This window comes from Halichoeres trimaculatus, unplaced genomic scaffold (assembly GCF_033239565.1).
Source record: "Halichoeres trimaculatus isolate MK-OKI-2021-1 unplaced genomic scaffold, fHalTri1.1 fHalTri1_scaffold_13, whole genome shotgun sequence".
Taxonomy (NCBI): Eukaryota; Metazoa; Chordata; class Actinopteri; order Labriformes; family Labridae; genus Halichoeres; species Halichoeres trimaculatus.
Window position 1 is genome coordinate 25,408,480 of NW_027437191.1, and position 22,544 is coordinate 25,431,023.

Consider the following 22,544-nt stretch of genomic DNA (forward strand, 5'->3'; position numbering starts at 1 on the left):
TGAGGTGTTTCAGAAAGAGGCTGTAAAAGGGTTTTCTGAAACAACAGAGGGAGGAGAGCTGTCAGCCCATCTTTCTTCTACCAGAGCTTGTTGGAAACAGCTGTGTCTTTGACTTCATGGCTGCTGCTGGGGTTAAATGAATCACATATGCTTCAGTGGCAGATCAGCACCCAAACACACACAGCTGAAGACGTGTGTGAGACAAACAGAGCTCCCCCAGAAGACGAAGAGAATAGAAAACTGGGAGAGACGTTTGCTGATACGCAGCCAGCTCCAGAGAGACCACAGAGAGAGTGTGAGGGCCAGGGTCAGCGGCAGGCGGAGGAGGCAGTGATTGATGACGCTGGAGCTGTGGAGGTGTCTCACAGCAGATCCCTCCTCCTCCTCTCCTCCTCTGTGCTGCAGTTCACCTCTTTTCATCTGTTCAGATTCAGCTCCACACAGCTGTGCTCCTCACCGATCACTCTCTCCGCCCAGCGTCTGGAGAACCTGCACGGCTCCTGAGTCCTTCAGGACACGGGGTCACGTCAAGATCTGGATCAAGTGGACATTTCTGTGTTGAAATTTCAGGAACTTTATTTTCAGTCTTTGATTTTTTGACTGGGAACCTTGTGAAGCTCAGGTGGTGGTGTTCTTCACGGCTCTGTTTTGTGGTTGTGTCTTGGAGCTGCTCTGAGGATTTTTACTCACCTGGACTCTAAAGATGGACTTCACTTACTTCTGGCTTCTGGCTGTGACTCTGATGCTGATCCATCAGCATCAAGGTGAGCTCATCTCAGATATTTGTAACCACAGTTTGATTTTGCACTGAATTACCCTGCAACTGATTAGGACAGAGCGACGTGTAACATCTTGTTGAATTTTTTAGATCTGCACAGACAAATCTCCTTGGCTGGATTTTTAATCCTGCTCTTGATGCTTCTTGCAAACCTGCTGCTGGTTGTTTTGCAACACATCTATAATGAGCTGTTTAGCTATTTGAGAAATCTCACTTTTTGCATCATCCAGGGAATGATCCTGCACTCAACTTCCTCTTCCTCCCGTCTGTTAAATCTTGATAAAGTTCCTCTGTTCACTAAATTTTTCATGCACCATAGACAAAAATGTGCATCACAGCCTGAATGACTGTGAACTATAAACTCCCCAGACTTTACGACCACGCTCCCAGGTTTTGACCTCTAATGTGAGCAATAAATCAGGAGCCACTTCAGGCGCCTTCTGCTCCTCGCTTTGTCCTGTTTTAGTGCTGAGCATTCCTCAACAACAGATCAGACAGACACCGCTGTGCAGGGTTAATGTTTTTAGGAACAGACTACATCAGGAAACATGCTCTTGTCACAGGATTAATCACAACCATGCGCATACTAATCCATACGGAGTCAGCGTTTGATTCCTGCACATCAGTGTCTGTTCCTGCAGCCTGTGCAAAAACGACAGACTATTAAATATCTATCACCTACACCAGCGTCCAGGCGTTTGCTGCACAGTGTCCGAGCATGCTCCTCTACGATGGGGGACTCCGGCTTCCAGGTTTCAGACGGGTACCAGCCCTCATGTTGCTTCACATAAGGCTGCAGAAACCCACTCAGGACAAAAGTAGTGTTAAAGAGTGATAAAACAGCTGTTTGTGGTTAAAAACATAATTTTCCTCATGAACCTGAAGCTCGGTCTCTGCAGGGATCCCTTCTGTAACAGTCTTAGACATAATCTGCTGAAAAATGCAGCACAACTTTGATCATTTGTCCCGAGGGACTTCGTCTCTCCGTTAAAACCTGTTGCATGGCTGGAGGCTGAGGCAATTTAGTCTGTAAATACTTGTCTTGTTTCACTCCATGAACAAAGCTCCAGCTTTACAAAATGTGTAAGTGTGATTTACTCATGAACTTATCCAAACGAAACAACGCTTGTAAACACCATCACTTAAGTAAACTCCTGACTCAAAAGAAATATACAGAAGTGGTTTCAGGTTTTTATTCCTAAAATTTGTCTTTTCTTCTTCAGGAATTAAACAGGAAACCAGAGAAAGTTTGAGAAACTGTTAGGCTTCTTCTTGTTACAGCTGTAGACCGAAGCTTTGTCATAAAACCTCTTAGAGGAGTGTTTAAAGTGTCGAGGCAGACAGACACGTCGCCCCAGGAAAGGTGTGCTGCCACTTAATTTGACCTCATCGTTTAGAGACGGCACAGCCACCCTCATACCCACTTGTTTCCTCCAACCCAACTGAGCGCGCTCATTACTCTCACACAGAGCAGCTTTATCTTTTCTCCTTTTGTTTCCTTTGGTTTCATCTCTGCTCAGAAAACAAGACTTTAACCCACCAAGTATCACCCTTAGACTCATGTAAAGGCAGGAAAGGCTGTGTGAGCCTGTACAGACAGAAACTCAACACACATCGATGATTTCATCACCTTTTTCCTGACAGTCTGGTGAAGATTTTGGAGGATGGTGTCTTTTTCTAATCATCCATCCAAAACTGAAAATTGAACCCAAGAAGTTTTCACAATATAGGCACTTTGATGCAGTTGACATAAAACTTTACAGTTCTGCAAAAGCCAAAAGCCAAGAGTTGAAGGGATAATTCCGTCCATGCAGAGATTTGAAAAAAGGGGGAATTTTGTCTTTTTTTTCCATCCCTCTCATGCCCACATTGTGTCTTTACATTATTTACAGCTTTTAAAATACCTGTTTGTGTCTCTCTGGTGTTTTAGAAAATGCTTTTTTCAAATTCTGTCTGAAACACTTCATTTCAGCTGCTGTCTCTTTAAGGCTCCCTGCTCCACATACCCTCTTCACTTTGATTGGCCAGCCCTCTGGAGGCCTGTGAGGGGTGGAGCTATGGGCAGACTTTGGCCATGTTCACACGTAGCTAGGTATTCGGGAAACCGCACATATGTTTTATACATTTACGCCTGTCATCCTCACTAAAAACAATGTTTTCTGAAAAATTCCAACCAAAGTGAAGATTTTAGAAAACTTCAGTTTCATGGTTTTGTGTGGACGCCGATAAACAGAGTTTCCAGTAATCGACATCACAGCTGAACAAGGGTCAAGGGTTTTACTTCTGAAAAATACTGCCAAATATGGGTTTGACATGCCTTGAGCCCCACTTATCGGAGGATTTGCCAGCTGCGTGTGGACGAAAGTTTTTCAAAAACAAGTGAGAAGGCCATATTCAATTTTGGAACATGTTCTTGCTACGTGTGGACAAGACCTTTGATGTTTGAAGAACCAGTCAGGAGATCAGTGTGTGATTACCTTATCTCAGAAGATCTGGTGAAAACCTCATGAAGATCTTGTGCTGTTTTTAAAGCTGTCCCCAAAAACTCTCCAACCACACATCCGCAGAGGGCACAGCTGAAAGAAACCGCCAGAGTAAAAGCTGACAAGTTGAACATTAATAACTGAAAGTAAAAAGATTGAAAGAAGAAAAAAGTACCCACATATACACCAAAATAACAGCTGTGCAGCTATTTAAAAAAAAAACTATCAGGACATTTAGTGAGAATTGACTCTAACTAAAGCTGTGATTGGACCACAGAGTCCAAGAACTTTAAGCTCCCTGGAAAACGTTTCCTGCAGCCTATTTTTTGTCAGATCACAGGGCCAAAGACTTGGTTAGGTAATAGAAAACATCATCAGACCACTACAGACGGATTCTCTGGAGACAAAGCCATCTCAAGCCAGCTGAAGCCGTTTCTAAAAGCCTTGAACAGCTTCAAGCAGAGAAACAGCAGACTGAGCACTCCCTCATCTAAAGTATGATGACGGCAGAGATGGAGCCATGTTTGAGCTTCAAAAGGAGCATGTTGATTGTAGGATGCAGATCATCATTAAATACTGATTCAATGAGGAGATTCTGTTTATGTTTATGTAGGAATATCAAACTAAACTAGGATGCCTTCCCCAGGACTTCTTCTATGTTTGAACAGCTGCTGTAAACTGGATATCCACTGACACGTTCTGCTGAGGGTCTCCAGTTTACAGGGTCACTCTCTAAACTAGAACACCAGGAGCTGATTTCACACTATACGGCTCAAAGAAGACCATTGTTTAGGAGGTACAAAACCAAGTCCATCACAAATGGGGGCTAACTTATTGTGGACAGAGGGAGGGGGAAATAAAAACATCATGTCTGCTTCACCAACCAAAGATGTTCCCCCTAGGTAGGGCCACTTACAGGACCCTTATTGGTTGAAACAGTTTATGATGTAAGTGTGAGCCTGTAGGACAAAATGTGTTCCTAAGTTTCTCCTTTAAAAGATAGTGTTATGTCTTTGGTGCAGCAGGTCGACAGGTTGTCAAAAGCTCTAACAGGCCTCATGGGGGGATGTTGATCCAGCACAAAGTGTTTCTGACTCAAATAAGCCAGGGATGATGTTTCCAGACGCTCTGCGGACTCAAACTGGAGACTGTCAAGCTGAAAAAGGTCCAAATTAGGCCAAAAGTTTACCCTGAGTGTCGTGTTTGCCTTGCTACCTTTATTACCTCCCAGAAACTTGAGTCCAGCGAGGCTAGAACAACACGGAGGAAGTGAAGTGCTGGCTCAGACTGCACTCTCTGAATCTGTGTTTTTGGGACCTACCTGCTGAACGGCTCCTGCCAACCCAAACAGCCCGCTCGTGGATTAGGCAGCTCATCGCCGTGTATATTGTTGAATATCGTGGAACCCTGTGGAGCCAGGCAGACTCTCTCATAACAGGCGGAGAAATTAAACTTTGGCTTGGCAGCGCTGAAGTATGTAAGAGCCTGAACAGGGTTTTACCTCTGTGGTTCCCCACTCAAACCACCGATGCAAACTTCCACTGACTCCTGCATGAATACTTGCACATGTAGTCGAAGAATGCACGCTCACAGGCTCACAAACACCAGAAAACACAGCACGCACTCACAGGGAAAGGAAGCCTGCGTTGTTCTGAGAGCCAAAAGTGGAGACAGCAACCTGAGGTGTCGGAAAGTTTAAGTGCTCAGTGGTCCATCAAGAATTACAGTTTGCTTCAAGCAAGGAAGTAGTAAACGCCAACTTTGAGCATACCATCTGATGTCACAACCTCCCTCTACACACAGGGAAGTTTGAGTTTTATTTCATTTCAATTCAGAATCATATCATCCATGGGCCTGCAGCCCACTGAGGTTTCTGAAGGGTTCCTCAGGGGACTTGTTTCTTCAAAATTCTCCTTATCTTCTGGAAACAATCGATGTGTCATCTCGGATGTGATCCAAAATTGTTTATCCTGTGACAGCGGAAAAGAAAGCCTGGATTTCATGTTTGTTATTTGGTTAAATCACATATCCCGCTCATTATGTATGGGGTGACTGAGTTAAAGAGGGGAACTGAGGTTCAGAAATAAAATGTTCCAGGTTAAAGGCAGGCTTTGAAGTTATGTTGTAAAACTGCTTTTTCATATAGTTCTGTAGGGACCTCTCTGAGATGGAAAGAGTTCAAATTTAAGCATTTTGTGATCCTGGCTGGGTTTCTTGTTTTCATGAAATGTGATCTAATACATTGGTTAAGCACTGTTTATCTATCTATCTATCTATCTCTGGTTGTTGGCTGTGTTTATGGTAGCCTATATAATATTTTCTCCATTATTCAGAGGATCAAAGTGTAGAGTATCGGGTTGAACAATCATCAAGTGATTTCATAATCACACGATGATTGATGATGATAATTATTGTTTTTATTATTATTATTATTATTATTATTATTATTATTATTATTATTATTATTATTATTATTTTAAACTTTATTTACATGGCACTTTTTAAAACAGAGTTACGAAGTGCTTTACATCATAAAAACAAATAGTAAAAAGAAATCAAAGAGGAGAAGTAAAAGAGAGGTAGGAGAGAAATGTGAGGAAAATGTAGAAATATAGAAAAAGCTAAGAACCACCACCAAATAAAGGAAAGGAAAACATCTGTAAAAAATAAAAACAGTAAAAGATTAAAACAATTGAACCAACAAAGGACAAAGGATTTAAGATCCTGCCCATGATATGTCAAAGGAAAAAAGTTAGAAATAAAATAAAAGCAGCAATTTGACGATTAAAACACACTCAGCTAAAATCTCCAATAAAAGCACATCTTTTATTTATTTTACTTTTATTTATCCATTTAATTTATTTATCTTTTGACTTTTATCTAAAATTATTTTTATATTTGCAAGTACAAGAATAACTCTTTATAAGATTATCATTATTTAACTATCTAACGGTACAGTAATACTGTTGTAGGGATGGGGCTCTGTTGAGCAGGGGGGGGGGGGGGGGGGGGGGGGGGTTGTATTGTGTTCATGTTATTTCTTCTGTATACTCCTATGTATGATTTGAATATGTCAATAAAAATACTTTGAGCAAAAAAAAGCACATCTTTTCTGTTTTTAAAAATGAGTTCATCAGAGGTCTGCATGGTAGAAAGGGAACATCAACATGTTTAAACCAAGCTGCTATTTCTCTGTTGTCCACTAGGGGATGGCTTCAATAATGAGTCAATCCCCATAGAGCTCAGTAATAAAATGTCAAACTTAACAGCTGAACCAAGCATTTTTAGCATTCTTCATGATGATGACACAGGGCACAATTTATATACAACTCAACTGTTTTGATAATACTTTGGATTAAATTTATGCATCATCAGGTTGGAGCTGCTAGCTGTTACCTTATCCCACTTAGTCATCGAATTTATGGCACCGTCAAATTTAAACTGTGTTAATGAGAAGAGACCACATGAACACCAGTTCTTTATGGTACTTATGACATCACAGGTCAAATTTTTCTGAAAGCTTTGAGTTTACAAGATGTGACATGCCTAATGACGTTTCTGATAATGGTGGCGCTGAATGTGTCATACTGTGGTACTGTTAGTAATTCTTCTTTGTGCTATGTTACTGTTTAGGCTAACATGAATAAGTAAGCTGAAGTCCCTGTACTTAACACGTGGTATGGTACCACTTGATCGCCAGTACTGTCCTGCACACAACTTTATTTCTTTTTTTTTCAATTATTATCTTTTTTTTTTTTTTGCTTGAAGTTGCTTTTTAAGTTTCTTGTTTTTAATCAGAGAGAACATCTCAACCCAAGACAGTCACTTCTTTCCCAAAGAAGAACCTTAAAGAACCTAAAACTACATGCTTCAAAAATGCTCCCAAGATATTAATGAGTGAGATCAAAGTGGGCTGTCAGCTTCAATCAACACAAAGGTGCTCATAGTGTTTGTCAGGCACCTGTCACTGGCTCTCTCCATGTCTCTCCCTCCTTCAAGGATTTGATGTTTTCAATCTCACCCAGTGACTCGTGCCAAGGTGTTGCATGCAAGACGTGTTGTTGAAGGTTATGTGATGACTGTGGATGAAGAGCGTGTCATCTCTGTGCAGAATTGATTAAATCTTTCTGCAGCATCAGAACAAGGAGCCTCAGTTTAGTCCAGTTTAGTCTGGCACTACAGAAAGTGAACGTATAAACACTTCTAGAGGTCAGGTTGGCTTTCTGTTTATTCTCTCTGAAAGACAAACTGCAGATACAAGGGCAGAGTTTACTTTCTGAGACTGTGTCCAATCTGAGATAATCTCTGATCGATCTGAAAATCAGCTCTGACCTGTGTCCTGGAGCTGTTTTAAAGACTGTGTTTTATTAAGATTAATATTCTGTGGTGTGGGCCCCAAAGAGGGACAGAGTTAACCCTGCAGTCATCTCAGTGTTATGAGGACATTACATTGAGACTAGGCAGGATTCAAAGGGTCATTTCAGGGAGATGATTCTGAAATCTCTCAGAAGCAAACATGCAAACTCTAACAATACCTTTCTGCTTTAAACTTAAAGTTTCCTTTGAACCTCACCCCCCAAAAATCATTTGAAGTCTCTGTTTCTTTCTTTCTTTCTTTCTTTCTTTCTTTTTGTTTATAGCTTTTTACTGTCTCTAGATAATTCCAGGGCTGAGTCATTTGAATGAGCAGAGCAAGAAACAGAAACATCTCTTCACCCATCAATAGCTTCACCATCGCCTCCATCAAATCCATCTAATCCATCGGATCCAACTATAAACGATACACCCGCAATTTACTCTGGCAGGCTTTTACCCTCTTTGCAGACAGCTCAACATTCATCCGACACTTTATGAGGTACACCTTGCTAGTACTAGGTTGGACCCCCTTTTTCCTTCAGAACTGCCTAAATCCTTCGTGGCATAGATTCAACAAGGTACTGGAAACATTCCTCAGAGTTTGGTCCATATTGACATGACAGCATCATGCACTTGCTGCAGATTTGTTGACTGCTCATCCATGATGAGAATCTCCCGTTCCACCACATCCCAAAGGTGCTCTATAGGATTGAGATCTAGGGACTGTGGATGCCATTTGATTACAGTGAACTCATTGTCATGTTGAAGAAATCTGTCTGAGATGATTCCAGCTTTATGACAAAAAGCGTTATCCTGCTGGAAGTAGCCATCAGAAGATGGGTACACTGTGATCATAAAGGGATGGACATAGTCAGCAACAATACTCAGGTAGGCTGTGGACTTTAAACCATGCTCGGTTGGTACTAAGGGGCCCAAAGTGAGCCAAGAAATATCCCCCACACCATGACACCACCTGCAGCAACCTGAACCATTGATACAAGGCAGGATGGATCCATGCTTTCATGTTGTTGACGCCAAATTCTGACCCTACCATCTGAATGTGGAGCAGAAATTCAGACTCATCAGACCAGGCAACGTTTTTCCAATCTTCTATTGTCCAGTTTTGGTGAGCCTGTGTGAATTGTAGCCTCAGTTTCCTGTTCTTAGCTGACAGGAGGGTCACCCGGTGTGGTCTTCTGCTGCTGTAGCCCATCTGCCTCAAGGTTGGACGTGTTGTGCGTTCAGAGATGCTCTTCTGCAGGCCTCGGTTGTAACCAGTGGTTATTTGAGTTACTGTTGTCTTTCTATCAGCTCCAACCAGTCTGTCCATTCTCCTCTGACCTCTGACATCAACAAGGCATTTTCACCCACAGAACTGCTGCTCACTGGATATTTTCTCTTTTTGGGACCATTCTCTGGAAACCCTAGAGATGGTTGTGTGTGTGTGAAAATCCCAGTAGATCAGCAGTTTCTGAAATACTCAGACCAGCCTGTCTGGTACCAACAACCATGCCACATTCAGAGTCACTTAAATCGCCTTTCTTTCCCAATCTGATGCTCGGTTTGAACTGCAGCAGATCGTCTTGACCATGTCTACATGCCTAAATGCATTGAGTTGCTGCCATGTGATTGGCTGTTTAGAAATTTGCGTTAACGAGCAGTTGGACAGGTGTGCCCAATAAAGTGGCTGGTGAGTGTATGTAAAGGAGAAGAACAGAATGTGTCCAATTCATTTTTAAACTGATTCAACAACACACATATGCATAACCAACAGTACATAACAGTACTAAGTCTTTAAGTTGGTTGGTTAAGTTTAAGTTGTTCAGCACTGGCTAGGCACAGTAGCGTAACTGTAAGGGTAGCTGAAACACCGATTGTCATGGTAGCCATCAATGTGAGAAAGCTTCAGCTAGATAAAAGAGCCACACTATACTGATTTTTTTCTAACCTTCTTTTTTTGAAGTATTTTTGGGTTTTCACTCCATTTTTTTATCCAGTCAGAGTTGCCAACTTAGCAATTTTGTGGTTTCATTAAGCGACTTTTCAAACCCCACTAGCGACTTTTCTTCAAAAAAGTGACAAATACGCTACTTTTTCTGGAGTTTGGAGACTTTGATGTGAAAGCACATATCAGTTTTACTCTTCTCTCTTAATGGGCAGTCAGTGCTGCCATTGGCCATTCCCCAGTCCTAAACAACTCACAGTTGAACAAGTAAGAGGCAAACCCACTTAGAGTCTCTTTTGGGTCACTTTTGCCAATCCCAAGTCTGGATGGAAGAGGAGGGTTGATATTTACACATTTAAAAAAAAAACAAGAATAGAAGAATGAAATGGTATTTTGTACTTCTGGGACAGCCAACAGCCACTTTCTTTACTGAGGAGTTGATAACAAAGTTTAAAAATGGTTTCTTCTGACTTTGCATTAAACCTGTGCATCCCTAAGGTTCCTGCCTTGTTAAAAAGCTGAATACATCAAACTAATAAAACATATTGCTCCTTTTTCTGCAACTTTTGCTGCAAGCACTGAATCTCTAAAGTTCAACTTTTATCAGCAAGAAGCATTGAAACGCCACGTTGTTGTGTTTTCTTTTAGTTTAAAGCTACCTCACCGTCTTTTTAAGCTGTGTTTGTCAGGGACGCACTGAAAAGCTTTCTAAAAACCATGATAATAAAATGAAAATAAGTCAGTGTCATGTGGGGTCAAAGCTGAACATCACAGGAAAGCATTACTGTTATTCTCTCACCGCCTCCGTCTTGATGGTGCAGTTGTGACAGATGTCTGGCAGAGAGCTGTAGGTCTGGCTCCAGATCACTCAGGTACAGGTGAGCAGAGACCTGGACCTCGAGCCTCTTCACATCAACAGCAGCAGGTGTAGACCAGGAACCAGAGGCTTATTTCAGGAAGAGATTAGGTTCAGCACCTAGATGTGCCGTGACAGACTGGCTGCATTTTTAGAAAACATTCTTTAGAGAGTTTCAAAAAATGTCTGGATCACATTTATTTTGGTGCTCATTTCAGCACCATGGACAGAGACTAAGATCTTCAGACTTTTAATCCAGTGTTTTGGCAACAGCTCATGCAAAGAAGTAAAGAAAAGAATCAAATGTTTATATTTTTAGTTTTCAGCTAATCGTCAGTATCCATATTTAGCTCACCACCTGTGAGTTATTGTTCCTCTCAGGTTACAGCGGGGACATGATCCTCTAGACAAAAACATCTTTTTTGCAGACTTTCCATGAAAAACAACCCTCACATATTTGATTCTGTGGAGCACAGGGATAGAAAAGACAGACCTACACCATTTACAGTGAGGAGAGGTGTTATTTTGTGCCAATGAGTAAATCCTTCTTCAGACGCCCAAACATTCCCGTGTGTGCTCAAGGAGCAGGATCAAAGGCTGCCTGTGGGCTCCGTGGGCTTTACAGGTTCCCGCTCGCTGCATGTGCTTTTTTAGGACCTATATGTGCTTGTGCAGGGGTTGAGTGTGTTCAGGTGGAGTTGCTCATGCTTGAGGTCATTGTGCAGTTGAGTGTAAAAAGGCAGAAAGATATTAACACCTGTGAGGGACGTGACAAAAACTGGAAACGACGGTTACGCGTGATTCAATCTTTCCATGCCAACCTGCTTCCAGCTATTTGAGATTATTGGTGAAATGATCTGGCCTCAGCAGTGTTTGGAAATGTCACAGACCTGAATATAAAAATACTTGATACCTCTCGAGGGAACGGCCGTTTGCAACAACCAGATAAGCAAGATGTAAACAAGAGACATGGCAATCGACATCTGGTCTTGAAATACATTCAACGGCCACTTTATTGGGCACACCTGTCCAACTGCTTGTAACCAAAATTTCTAATCAGCCAATCACATGGCAGCAACTCAATACTTTTAAGCATGTAGACATGGTCAAGACGATCTGCTGCAGTTCAAACCAAGCATCAGAATGGGGAAGAAAGGTGATTTAAGGGACTTTGAACATGGCATGGTTGTTGGTGCCAGACGGGCTGGTCAGAGTATTCCAGAAACTGCTGATCTACTGGGATTTTAACCCACAACCACCTCTAGGGGAAAAATGCCTTCTTGATGCCAAAGGTCAGAGGAGGATGGACGGACTGATTCGAGCTGAAAGAAAGGTAACAGTAACTCAAATAACCACTGGTTACAACCGAGGTCTGCAGAAGAGCATCTCTGAACGCACAACACGTCCAACCTTGAGGCAGATGGGCTACAGCAGCAGAAGACCACACCGGGTGACCCTCCTGTCAGCTAAGAACAGGAAACTGAGGCTACAATTCACACAGGCTCACCAAAACTGGACAATAGAAGATTGGAAAAACGTTGCCTGGTCTGATGAGTCTGGATTTCTGCTCCACATTCAGATGGTAGGGTCAGAATTTGGCGTCAACAACATGAAAGCATGGATCCATCCTGCCTTGTATCAATGGTTCAGGCTGCTGCTGCTGGTGTAATGGTGTTGGGGATATATCTTGGCTCACTTTGGGCCCCTTAGTACCAACCGAGCATGGTTTAAAGTCCACAGCCTACCTGAGTATTGTTGCTGACCATATCCATCCCTTTATGAGCACAGTGTACCCATCTTCTGATGGCTACTTCCAGCAGGATAACGCTCCATGTCATAAAGCTGGAATCATCTCAGACAGGTTTCTTGAACATGACAATAAGTTCACTGTACTCAAATAGTCCTCCACAGTCCCCAGATCTCAATCCAATAGAGCACCTTTGGGATGTGGTAGAATGGGAGATTCTCATCATGGATGTTCAGCCGACAAATCTGCAGCAACTGCGTGATGCTATCATGTCAATATGAACCAAACTCTCTGAGGAATGTTTCTAGTACCTTGTTGAATCTATGCCACGGATTAAGGCAGTTCTGAAGGAAAAAGGGGGTGCAACCTAATACTAGCAAGGTGTGCCTAATAAAGTGGCCAGTGAGTGTATAAACACTCAACACCTTACACTGGTCAACTTGACCAGTGTAAGGGTTTAGTCCGCATTTCCAGTATAGCACAGTCCTGTTTATGTTTTCATCTCATTTTCTTGTTTCTTTATAAGATTAAATGTATCCATCTCAAGTTATTTTGACTGGCCAGTTTGTTGCCCTAACACCTGTCGATAAACTGCAGACTTAGTCCATTGTATCTTGTAGATACAGCACCTTCTGTCTATTTCACCAGAGAAACAACAGGTATTGTTCTCCTGAAGCTTCTTAAAAGAACTCTTCAGGGTGATCAATTCTATGAAGATGACTTACACCTGTATTTTTTATAAACCTGAAAATGTTGTCAGTCTGTCTTGATGGTGTGAATTGAATACAAGCTTGGTTTGAACACAGAAAGCAAAGGCCCCCTGAGCCTGTGGTTTCATAGACAATAAGTAGTCTCCCAAAAGGAACCAGGCCCTGAGCTTGGACTAACATGAAGAAAGTTTGATTTGATCTTCTTTTATCATTTACCGACATTTCTAAATTCAAGCTCTTTGTGTCCTGGTTTGAGTTAAAGATGATTATTCGTACTTTGGTTTCATCTTGAATGGATTATTGCGTCTCTCTTTTCTTCTATTGTCTCGATGGTCCATTCCTGGACTCCCTTTGAGTGGTCCAAAACGTTGCAGCCAAACTTCAATCATAGGTCTCAGAGGTCTCACGTTGCACCCCATCTCTGTGCTCTTGCTTAATATCAGCTCCAGAATCCAGGAGAAGACTTTTCGGATTGTGTATAGAAAATCAAATGGTCAAACTCCAGAAAAGTACAACAAATGATGCTTCACCGACTCCCTCTTCCTCTTTTTCTCTGCAGCTTCTACTGTCTCAGTCACAAGCCCCAAAGCAGAGGAGGGCCCCCTGGTGCAGCTCCCCCACACAGCCCATCGGCGTGAGAAACGCTGCTCCTGTGAGAACCAGAAGGACAAGGAGTGCATTTTTTTCTGCCACATCGGCATCGTCTGGGTCAACACCCCAAGGTAAGCGTACTGCCAGCAGGTTTGTTTTCAGAGTAATGGAGCACCGCAGCAGAGTGGTAAATAGTACAGTGTTAAATGTGATCATAAAACAAACTGAAGATAAGGAATGATTGATAGGCAGAGGGTGAGCTCAGAGTTTTCTCTGCAGCAGCAGCAGCAGGGAGAGTTTCTCAGGGAGGTGTTCACAAACATCAGCTGAGCCCTGATCTAAGATAAACTCTGAGTGTTGTGCCAGGTCAGGGGTTTCTGAGGAGGAAATAACAATTTACAGTTCAGCAAGCAGAGCCAGCCTTACAATCACAACAAATGTGATCTGAGTGTAGATACAGTCAAACAAATGATGAAGTGTTGGACTAACTGAAGGAAAAAAAAACTATGAATTCTTTTCACAATCTGAGCTTAGGGGCTGTTTTACTTTCTGCTATTACTGAGGCTTCTCATTGTGCATTGGGTTATAAGGTACCCTGTCTTCCATCTTTAATACCTTTTGAGGCCAACTTCAGGTTTGTGTTCCCAGGTAGACTTTGGCATCTGTTTTGAGGTACCTTTTAGAGTCTCATGAAGGCAACCTTGGGTATACTTTTCCAGATAGAGTTTAGAGTCTGTTTTGAGGTACACCAAGGGTGGCCAACCTGTGGCTCGCGGGCCGCATATGGCTTTTTGCTTTTCAGAGTGCGGCTCTTTGATCCATTCATAAAAATATATATTTATAGTTTTGAGGAGTGGTGTGCTGATCAATCTAAAATATTGATATTGGATGCCAACATTGGGATCAGTATTGATCGATTCATGGGTCATTATGAGATTGATACTTAAGTTTCAGTTTCTCTTCATGTGCTTCTCTAAATCGTTCATGTGCTCATTGATATCTATCTCTCTATCAATCTATCTATCTAGATAGATAGATAGATAGATAGATAGATAGATAGATAGATAGATAGATAGATAGATAGATAGATAGATAGATAGATAGATAGATTGATTGATTGATTGATTGATTGATTGATTGATAATCTTGCTTTGAAAATTGGAAATGTATTGATTTTATTTTTTTGGCATTTTGTTGTGTTTGAAAGACCATGTGTGTGATGTGGCTCTTTGTAGTGCCATGGTAAGTTTTGTGGCTCTTGGTCTTTGACTGGTTGGCCACCCCTGAAGTACACTGTTGGGTCTTGATGTAGCAACCTGAGGAATAACTTTGAGGTAGCCTTTGGCATCTGGTTGAGATACCCTTAGAAGTCTAAAAAAAGGAACTTAAAGTTTAAGTTTCCAGGTAAAGATGAGCATTTGTTTCAAGGTAACATCTAAAGACTAAGTAAGGCAATCTTTGGTACAAATTCAGGTTGGACATTTGTTTTAAGGTACCTTTTGGAGTCATATTAAGGCAACCTTATATAAAGTTTTTCAGGTAGACTTTAGAATCTTTTTTTAGGTATCCTGTTGGGTCTTATTAAGGCAACCTGAAGTATAATTTTTGACTTTAGCCTTCATTTCAAGGTACCATTTAGAGTCTTATTAATGTAATCTCTGGTACAAGCTTCAAGGTATATTTTCACATCTGTTTTCAGGTACCCTCAAGAGTCTTATTAAGGCAACCTAATGAATAAGTTAATAAGGAGTCTTAAGCATCTGATCATAGGTACTCTTGGACTACTTTTTTTAAAGGGGCCAAGGGTAACTTAAACCATCTGCTGGACTTGGTGTAGACGTCCAGGTCCCTGGTTAAGTACATTTACTGTACCTATAAATAAGATCCTTAAAGTGATGATAGATCCAGACTAACAGTGAGGTCAGAAACAGAGATGTTGTTTTTCTGCTGGATGTTTTCCTGGAAATATCCCCCTGAATCTCCCAGCAGTCCTCAGGGTTTAGTGGTGTAGTTAGTGATGGTGGTTGCCGGTGGTGCTGTTAAATCCTTCTTTATAATGAAGGCAGGAAGATGACTTTTTACCACACTGCTATGTTTAGACTAAACTAACAATCTGAGGCTTAGTGAGAGGGTCCTGAGCTGTTTTTAGTCGCTTTCTGGAAGCTATTTCTGTGACACCTCTTCCTCTAGTTAACTTGTGGCTTATTTCAAAAGGCATGAAAAACACGGTCAGCATGGGGAGATATTTTTAGAGGAATTAAAGCAAACAGAAAGGTTGAGTTTGTTGAAACTGCTGTTCTGAGATAAGATTATATAAGGACATAAGGAGATCCTGAAGGGGTTAACTGCAGACCGCAGATTTAGGACTATGTGGTCTACGTAAAAGGGTTGAAAAAGGGCTGTTTAGGAGCAGTTAGAGGAAACATGGGAGAAATTACCCTTCCTTCTTGAAGGTGCTCTTTCTTATTAGCTGCACCGCATATTACTGCTCACTCATTGCTTGTGCACACTGAGCTCAAATGAAGTTAATGACTTGAGGCAGCTGTTGGCTGGGTTCCTGTTTCAGGCTGAGAGGTTCAAACGTATAAACACCTGGGAGATGGAAATGAATAACATCAAGTTCACGTGCCAAAAGGAAACTAAAGTAGCTTGCCTTTAATTGTTTGATAAATATAATGTAGAATATTTGAAAGCTAACTCCCAGAGAGAGCGATGGATTTCAAAATGTTTTCAGCCACAAAAACAATTTTCAGATGCTTTAAATCTGGAACATATCTTACATTTCAAATGAAAGATTTAAAATGCAGCTCTGGATGTTCAGACTAAATGTGTGCAGATTTTCAAACCTCTACATATTCATGTGTTGTAGAAATCCCTCAATCTGTCTGTAAATTGATCAAAATGCTACGTAGCAGTAGATCTTGAGGAGATCTTAACGGGATCTGGAATTATGATGTCATCACGTAAGAATCAGTGACACATTGGAGGGGCGGGCTTTGAACACCAAAGTCTGCCGTAGCTCCAATCTTAACAAGCCAATCAGAGTGAAGAGGGTTTGTGAACAGCGGAGCCTTAAAGAGACAGCAGCTGAAACAAAGTGTTTTAGACATAGTAAAGCTGTGTCACTCCACAGGCTTTTATTGCTGAATCCTTATTTCACATTTAGATACAAACCACAGCTGAAGATGAGGGCTTCATTCGTGGTGTTCATGTCCACACCATCACTTTGACATGCCGTTTAAAGGAGCCGCACTCACCAGAAATCCTCTCAGAGACCAAACAGAAACAAACTTATGTTTCATGTCAGCTTTTATTTGATTCTGAATTGAACAGGTATCACGCAGTGAGTCAAATTAAATTTACTCAGAAAACAGAGACGTGTATATTGGCTCCTTTAGGCAGAGAAGAATGTAATGAAAGAGGCTCTTTTAGGGTATATCGGCATGAAGAAGAAAACAAAGCATAGGATTTATTCCATAAAAACAGAGTGTTAGTCGGACATGTGAGCCAGCTTAAATTTTTTCACTCTTATCTGAAACAACAGACTGAACAGCTAATAGGATGATTCATTATTCAAAACCAGCATCCCTGATGGTAGGAGGAAGACCACACATATCTCAGCAAGACGACGACTAACAACATTGTTAAGGGATAACAACAACATGGCTCTGTAGGAGAGTCCACGTAGTCCTGACTTGTCACCAAGTGAAACCAATAGCCGGACAGTTCAGCCACTGGAATCCTCTATCAGGCAAAAATGGGACAACAAGTCACTTTCCAGTCTCCAGAAATTGGTCCCAAATGATTTGCAAACCTTCTTTAAGAGCTGTTTGACATCTTGTTTCCTACCTCCGGTCCACGTGGTGCCAGCGTGAGCCGGGTTTAAGGAGGCGGGTGTTGCTCTGGATTGGTGGTTAGGTTAACTACACCACAGGGAGAACTGGCAGCAGCTGCCGGTGGCTCAACAGCACTACAATTATGTAAAACAAGGAAATACCTTGATATAAAACCAGCGCCCTCTACGGTTATTCATCGTCACGAGGTCCTGATTTGGATGAACATTTTCACCGAGATTATTTGTGATGAATCATTTTATGTGAATCACATCTTGTTCAAGTATTTTTTTAATCAAATGGAGGCACATCTGGATCTAATTTCCACTTTGTGGTCGGAGATAAAACGAGACACTTTCATCTCGCTGCCTTCCTCTTCTCACCGCCATCAGATCTCCCGCCTGTCTGCTTAGAGCGGTTTTCATGCTCCACTTTGTGAACTTTTATGCTGTTTGGATTCTCTTCGCGTCTCCTCCTTCCTCTTGCTGGATAAGCTACCTCCTATTGTTACTGTTTTTATAGAGTTTCTGTTCGGGAATCGATAAATCCACTGACCTGCTGAACTGCGGCTCTGTGAGTTACAGCTTGTCCGCTCTGAGGCCTGTTGACTACTTGTCTGTTTTTTAAGCTCCCTCTGGTTTATGGGCTGTGTGCAGTGCTGTTGGCAGGACGCTGGTGTTGGAAAGTTCTGCAAGATCTAGGAATACATCAGCAGCGCAAATACTTTGATGTTTAAAGCGACAAGCGTTTTATGAGTTTGTAAAATCTGGTTTCATATTTCAAGAAAAAGCTGGAGAGGATGAATTTCAGAAGCCTCAAGAAGAACCATTTGCCCAATTAGAAAGACTAATAAATAACTTGTGTCAGCTGCTATAACGTCATCTCACATTCAAGAGAAAGTAGCTCTACTTCGTCATACTGGATTAAATACTTCCAAAGTCACAGATACTTGGCAGACTTAACCAATCTTGGGGAGTTTCCCTGATTTAAGTTTGTGTTTGAGGCTTTTCGTCCTCCTAAAAACCTAATAAAATGCTGTATCTTCTCTCAGCCTACTGGCAGTTCCAGCAGTAAAATCTGTCCACCAATGGCAGCTGTGGTTTAAACTGTTTGTTGGACTTCACCAAAGGGGGCTTCAGTCCCAGAGGAGTCTCTCTGATGTCAATTAGCCTGTCTTTAGTCTGGACCTCTGCCTGTTTGGATGCTTGGAGACTCCCATCTGCGTCTCCCAAACCCAAACACTTCACTTTACAAGTGTGAGAATAAAAAATCAGGAAAACCAACATAGTAAATAATCATCTGTGTGAAAATTTAGATTTTAGTCTCTCAAAAACAGGTCAGTGTTCCTACCAGCTGTGAACTCTTATTTTTTAATCCCAAAACACGGTGAAGATTTGACACTGATCAGGAGACAGGTCTTTGGTTCCAGTGATGTGATTTTAATAGTTAGACAACAATGGAGGTCTATGAAAAAATCAATAGAACATCCCAGAACAGTCATGCACAATTTGTTATGAACTCATACGTCAGGAGCATCTGTTTCATGTCATCCTGAAATAGACATTTGAATGTTGAAATCCACTGATTCACTCTGAGAAACATGATTCTCAAGCCGTTGAACTGTTAGCTCACGCGTTCTCTCACAGGGTGGTGATCAGTGTTTATCTAACCTGTTTCTCTTTCTGCCTTCCAGCCACGTCGTTCCTTATGGATTCGGTTCTGTTCGGCTCAGGAGAGACCTCGGACGTTGCCTCTGCACGGACACACAGGACACCGAGTGCTCCAGCTTCTGCTCAGCCCACACGCTCACGGAGTAAGCATGCAGCACACACCAACAGCAGGATTACACATGGATAAAAACCTGTTATTATGATCTCACTCTGCCTTTTGTTTCCTCAGATCAGACGGCGCTGCTTTGAACAGGAACTCTGACAAACAGCTGAAGGGAAACCAGGATGCCTTGTGGGAAAAAAGAAGCCGACACGCGCTCAAACAGAAGACCTGAGAGACTTTAAGCTCCAAAAACACAACCAATCATGCATCAGAAATCACATAAATGGACTCTTTGGTGTGTTTTCCTGCCTTGACGGGGTGTGTGGATGTGTATAGTGTGTGTTTATACGCATGTGCGTGTGTGTGCCTGATGTAAATATGACACCACAGAAGTGTTAGGATAGGACTCTGAATCAGGATGATGGCAGTAGGAGGGGGATGAACCCATTTGTGGATCATCTCAGCTGATTTGTGGCTCTGAGGGAAAGAAAACAGAGGATACTGTGACACTTGGGGAGGAAACGTGCCGTAATTTTAAATTTTTTTATAGTTTTACATTTCAAACTTTTCAAAACAGCCAAACTGAAGGGCATCCTCACATCAAAAACTACTTCAATATGTAGTTAGAAGCCTGATTAAAGTCCCAACCTTAAGAGTCATACTAATCCTAAATGAGTTCTAAACTTTCATTAAATTAAGCTGAAGAAAATAAAAGTTGACGTCATTAAAATACAAAAGTTACTTAGAGCCTTTAATTATAGATGCTATGAGGAGGAACTGTTTTGATTGCACTCCTTCACCACCTTCTGGCCTGGAGTCTTCGCACACTGTCGTAAATTACTTTTAGTGAGGCGTGTGTTTGTTTTTAAATTAAATGGAGATCGGGTGAAACAAATTTTCTTTTTCAAGGCAACTTTTTTCCTTGATAAAACGTGCTGAGGCTAGGGACTTATCAGTACACTTACGTAGTGCTAAGGTTTAAAACGTGACATCAAGCCGGCTATATTTGATCTGTGGCTAACATGACAACAAGTAAATAGTGCCAGTTTGTAAGTAGTTTAGTAGCTGTTTATATTTAGCGCAGCTGGCAGCCTGGTGCTCTAAGACATGTCCGTAATGTGTAACGTTAGTAAATCTTGGTTCGCTATGTCCTGCCAGTCATCTACCAAGCAGAGCTAACGTAACCTCACTCTTCATTTTATTGACAGACTTTCAAGGTTGAACAGACCACTGCAGAAAAACTGCTGACTGTGGGTTGGAATGGACACAATCATTAACAGCTTATCCCCGTGTTATAGAGAGATACAGCTTTCTTCTGTCCTTTCTCCTGTCTGACAGTTATGCTCCTGTGTCCACCATCACTACAAAATTAATCACAGAAATTGTTTTAAAGCAGAGAAAAAACACATCTCTTCTCACTTCTAAACTTCGTCAGTCTGCGTCATGGTGTTGTCATAGAGACTTAGACATGGTGTAAATCAATCCGGTCCTGGACGACCCAAACTGTAAGCTAAGAAGTCGCATTTTAAAATAGCCTGTAAACTGCAATATTGGCGCTGATAATCTTATTGTAAAGTGTGGATTACCATCAGGCATATATCTAGAAGGGACCCTTTTTGAAGATCACTTTCAAACTCCCCACATCCCCTTTAATTAAAAAAAAAACTGAAAATACACCTTATCACACAATTAGACAAAAAAAAATGTTGTTTTGTGATAATGATAACCTGTGTTTGAGGTCAGCAACAAGTTTCCAAACAGTTTGAACTGAGACCAATTTACCACACAAACAACATTTTGTCGATGTTTGTGACCTCAGGAGACCAGTTTCTGGAGTTGTTCTGCAGTCAGATCAGTTGAGCACCTGGGTGCATATGTAAATTCAGTCATTAAAGAGAAAAGGTCCATTAGTCTTAATATACCATTATGGAATGGTCTATTTGGCTGTAGCGTTCGCCGCATGCACAACTGCAAATAATTGGCCAATTAACTTATTACACCATGAAAGCAACGCAAGTGCAGATTATGTCATAATTCAAGGGAACCTCCAAGAAAATCCCATCCAACAATTCTGAATTGCACATACCTACTACACATAAACTGCAATACACTAGGCGAGTGGTATCCACAAATTTCTGAGGAACTTTATTCTTAGACTGATGATCCCTTTGCTCACACAGTCTCTCACAGAGTGATTCAGCTCCACCTCTCTAGGGTGTCCTCTTTATACCTGTTACCATTGTTCATTAACTAAGTCATTCAGAAAGAAAGTTACTACCAGCAAATTTTTTACTGAAACCTGTTGCTTGCATCAAATTTAAAACAGATATTTTTCATCTGTCAATACTGTTTTTCAGGTTTGACATTTGATGTTGCTTTTGCACTATTTTAAACTGAATACAGGCTTTAAGATTCCTCACTGAGTCACAACTTTTTAGGAATTTGTGTTCAAATATTTTTGCAAGAATAAGCAAAAACATCTAGGTTTCAGAAAAAAATGTGGATATCTTCAAGATATTTAAGCATATAGAAAAAGACAATAAGTCTGTCAGTGATAAAACCAAGAACTTTATGTCTTTGATCAGGAGCATTAAGCAAACTTCTGCATCTATCAGTCAATTCGGGGCCGTTATATTTAAAAAGTTTAGATAAAGTCCAGATTTCACCTCTGACACACTCTCGTAGGCTTTAAAAAAAGTCTCTTATGAATGCACATCTGTGAGTCTTTGTTTCATCAGAGCTTTGTTTTGGAGCCACAAGTCGCTGGATGAAAAAAACAGCCTGGAAATCCAACCGGCATGATCCGATAAGAACCAGCCCGCTCTCATTTATGTAAAGTGATAAACTGAGACCAAGGCCACAGACTGTTTAAAATGAGGAATAACACGTCTTTGATTACATTCAGACTGTGCCAGATAAAAGACGATTAGTATCACATAAAGACTCTTTGAGCTGATTTTCCTCAAAAAGAGCAGCGTGACACTCTCTCTTTGCCAACATGAACACAGAATGTGAGATATATAATGTTACATCATGTTAGTAATATATAAATAATGAAATCCAGATTTCTTGGTTTTACTTTCCCCTGTTTTGGTGTTTTTAAGCTGCAACACGACACATCTGTAAGCTAGCTTCTGTAGGATGTTCTGAACAGCTTTCAAAATGTATAGCAACATATACGTACGAATGTTGGTTATTTTATTGCAGGATATTTATTTTGTTAAAGATGTTTAAACACATTAAAAACAACTTTTAAAGCCGTCTCATGCTGTGATGCTTGACTGAAGAAATCTGTGGACAAGTTCAAACTGATGCGAATATTTGAGTCCTTACATAATGATGCATTGTAGGAAACAGTTTCCAGGTTTGAAAGCAGAAAACATCTCTATTAGATTCCCAGTGGCTATAATTCACGGCTGCAGCCCTCTGGGGTCTTTTCAGCACACAGGCATGTCTGTTATGTGTTGGCTGG

The 22,544-nt window shown here is 41.3% G+C and overlaps 1 protein-coding gene across 1 annotated transcript; it reads left to right on the forward strand.

Annotated features, from left to right (window-relative positions):
- The first annotated feature begins 463 nt into the window (after positions 1–463).
- On the forward strand, positions 464–22,274 carry LOC141802023 (endothelin-2). The gene is made up of 4 exons (XM_074685410.1): positions 464–764; positions 13,435–13,597; positions 18,993–19,112; positions 19,199–22,274. The coding sequence occupies exons 1-4, from the start codon at positions 704–706 to the stop codon at positions 19,302–19,304; spliced, it is 450 nt and encodes a 149-aa protein (XP_074541511.1). The 5' UTR covers positions 464–703; the 3' UTR covers positions 19,305–22,274.
- The last annotated feature ends 270 nt before the right edge of the window (positions 22,275–22,544 follow it).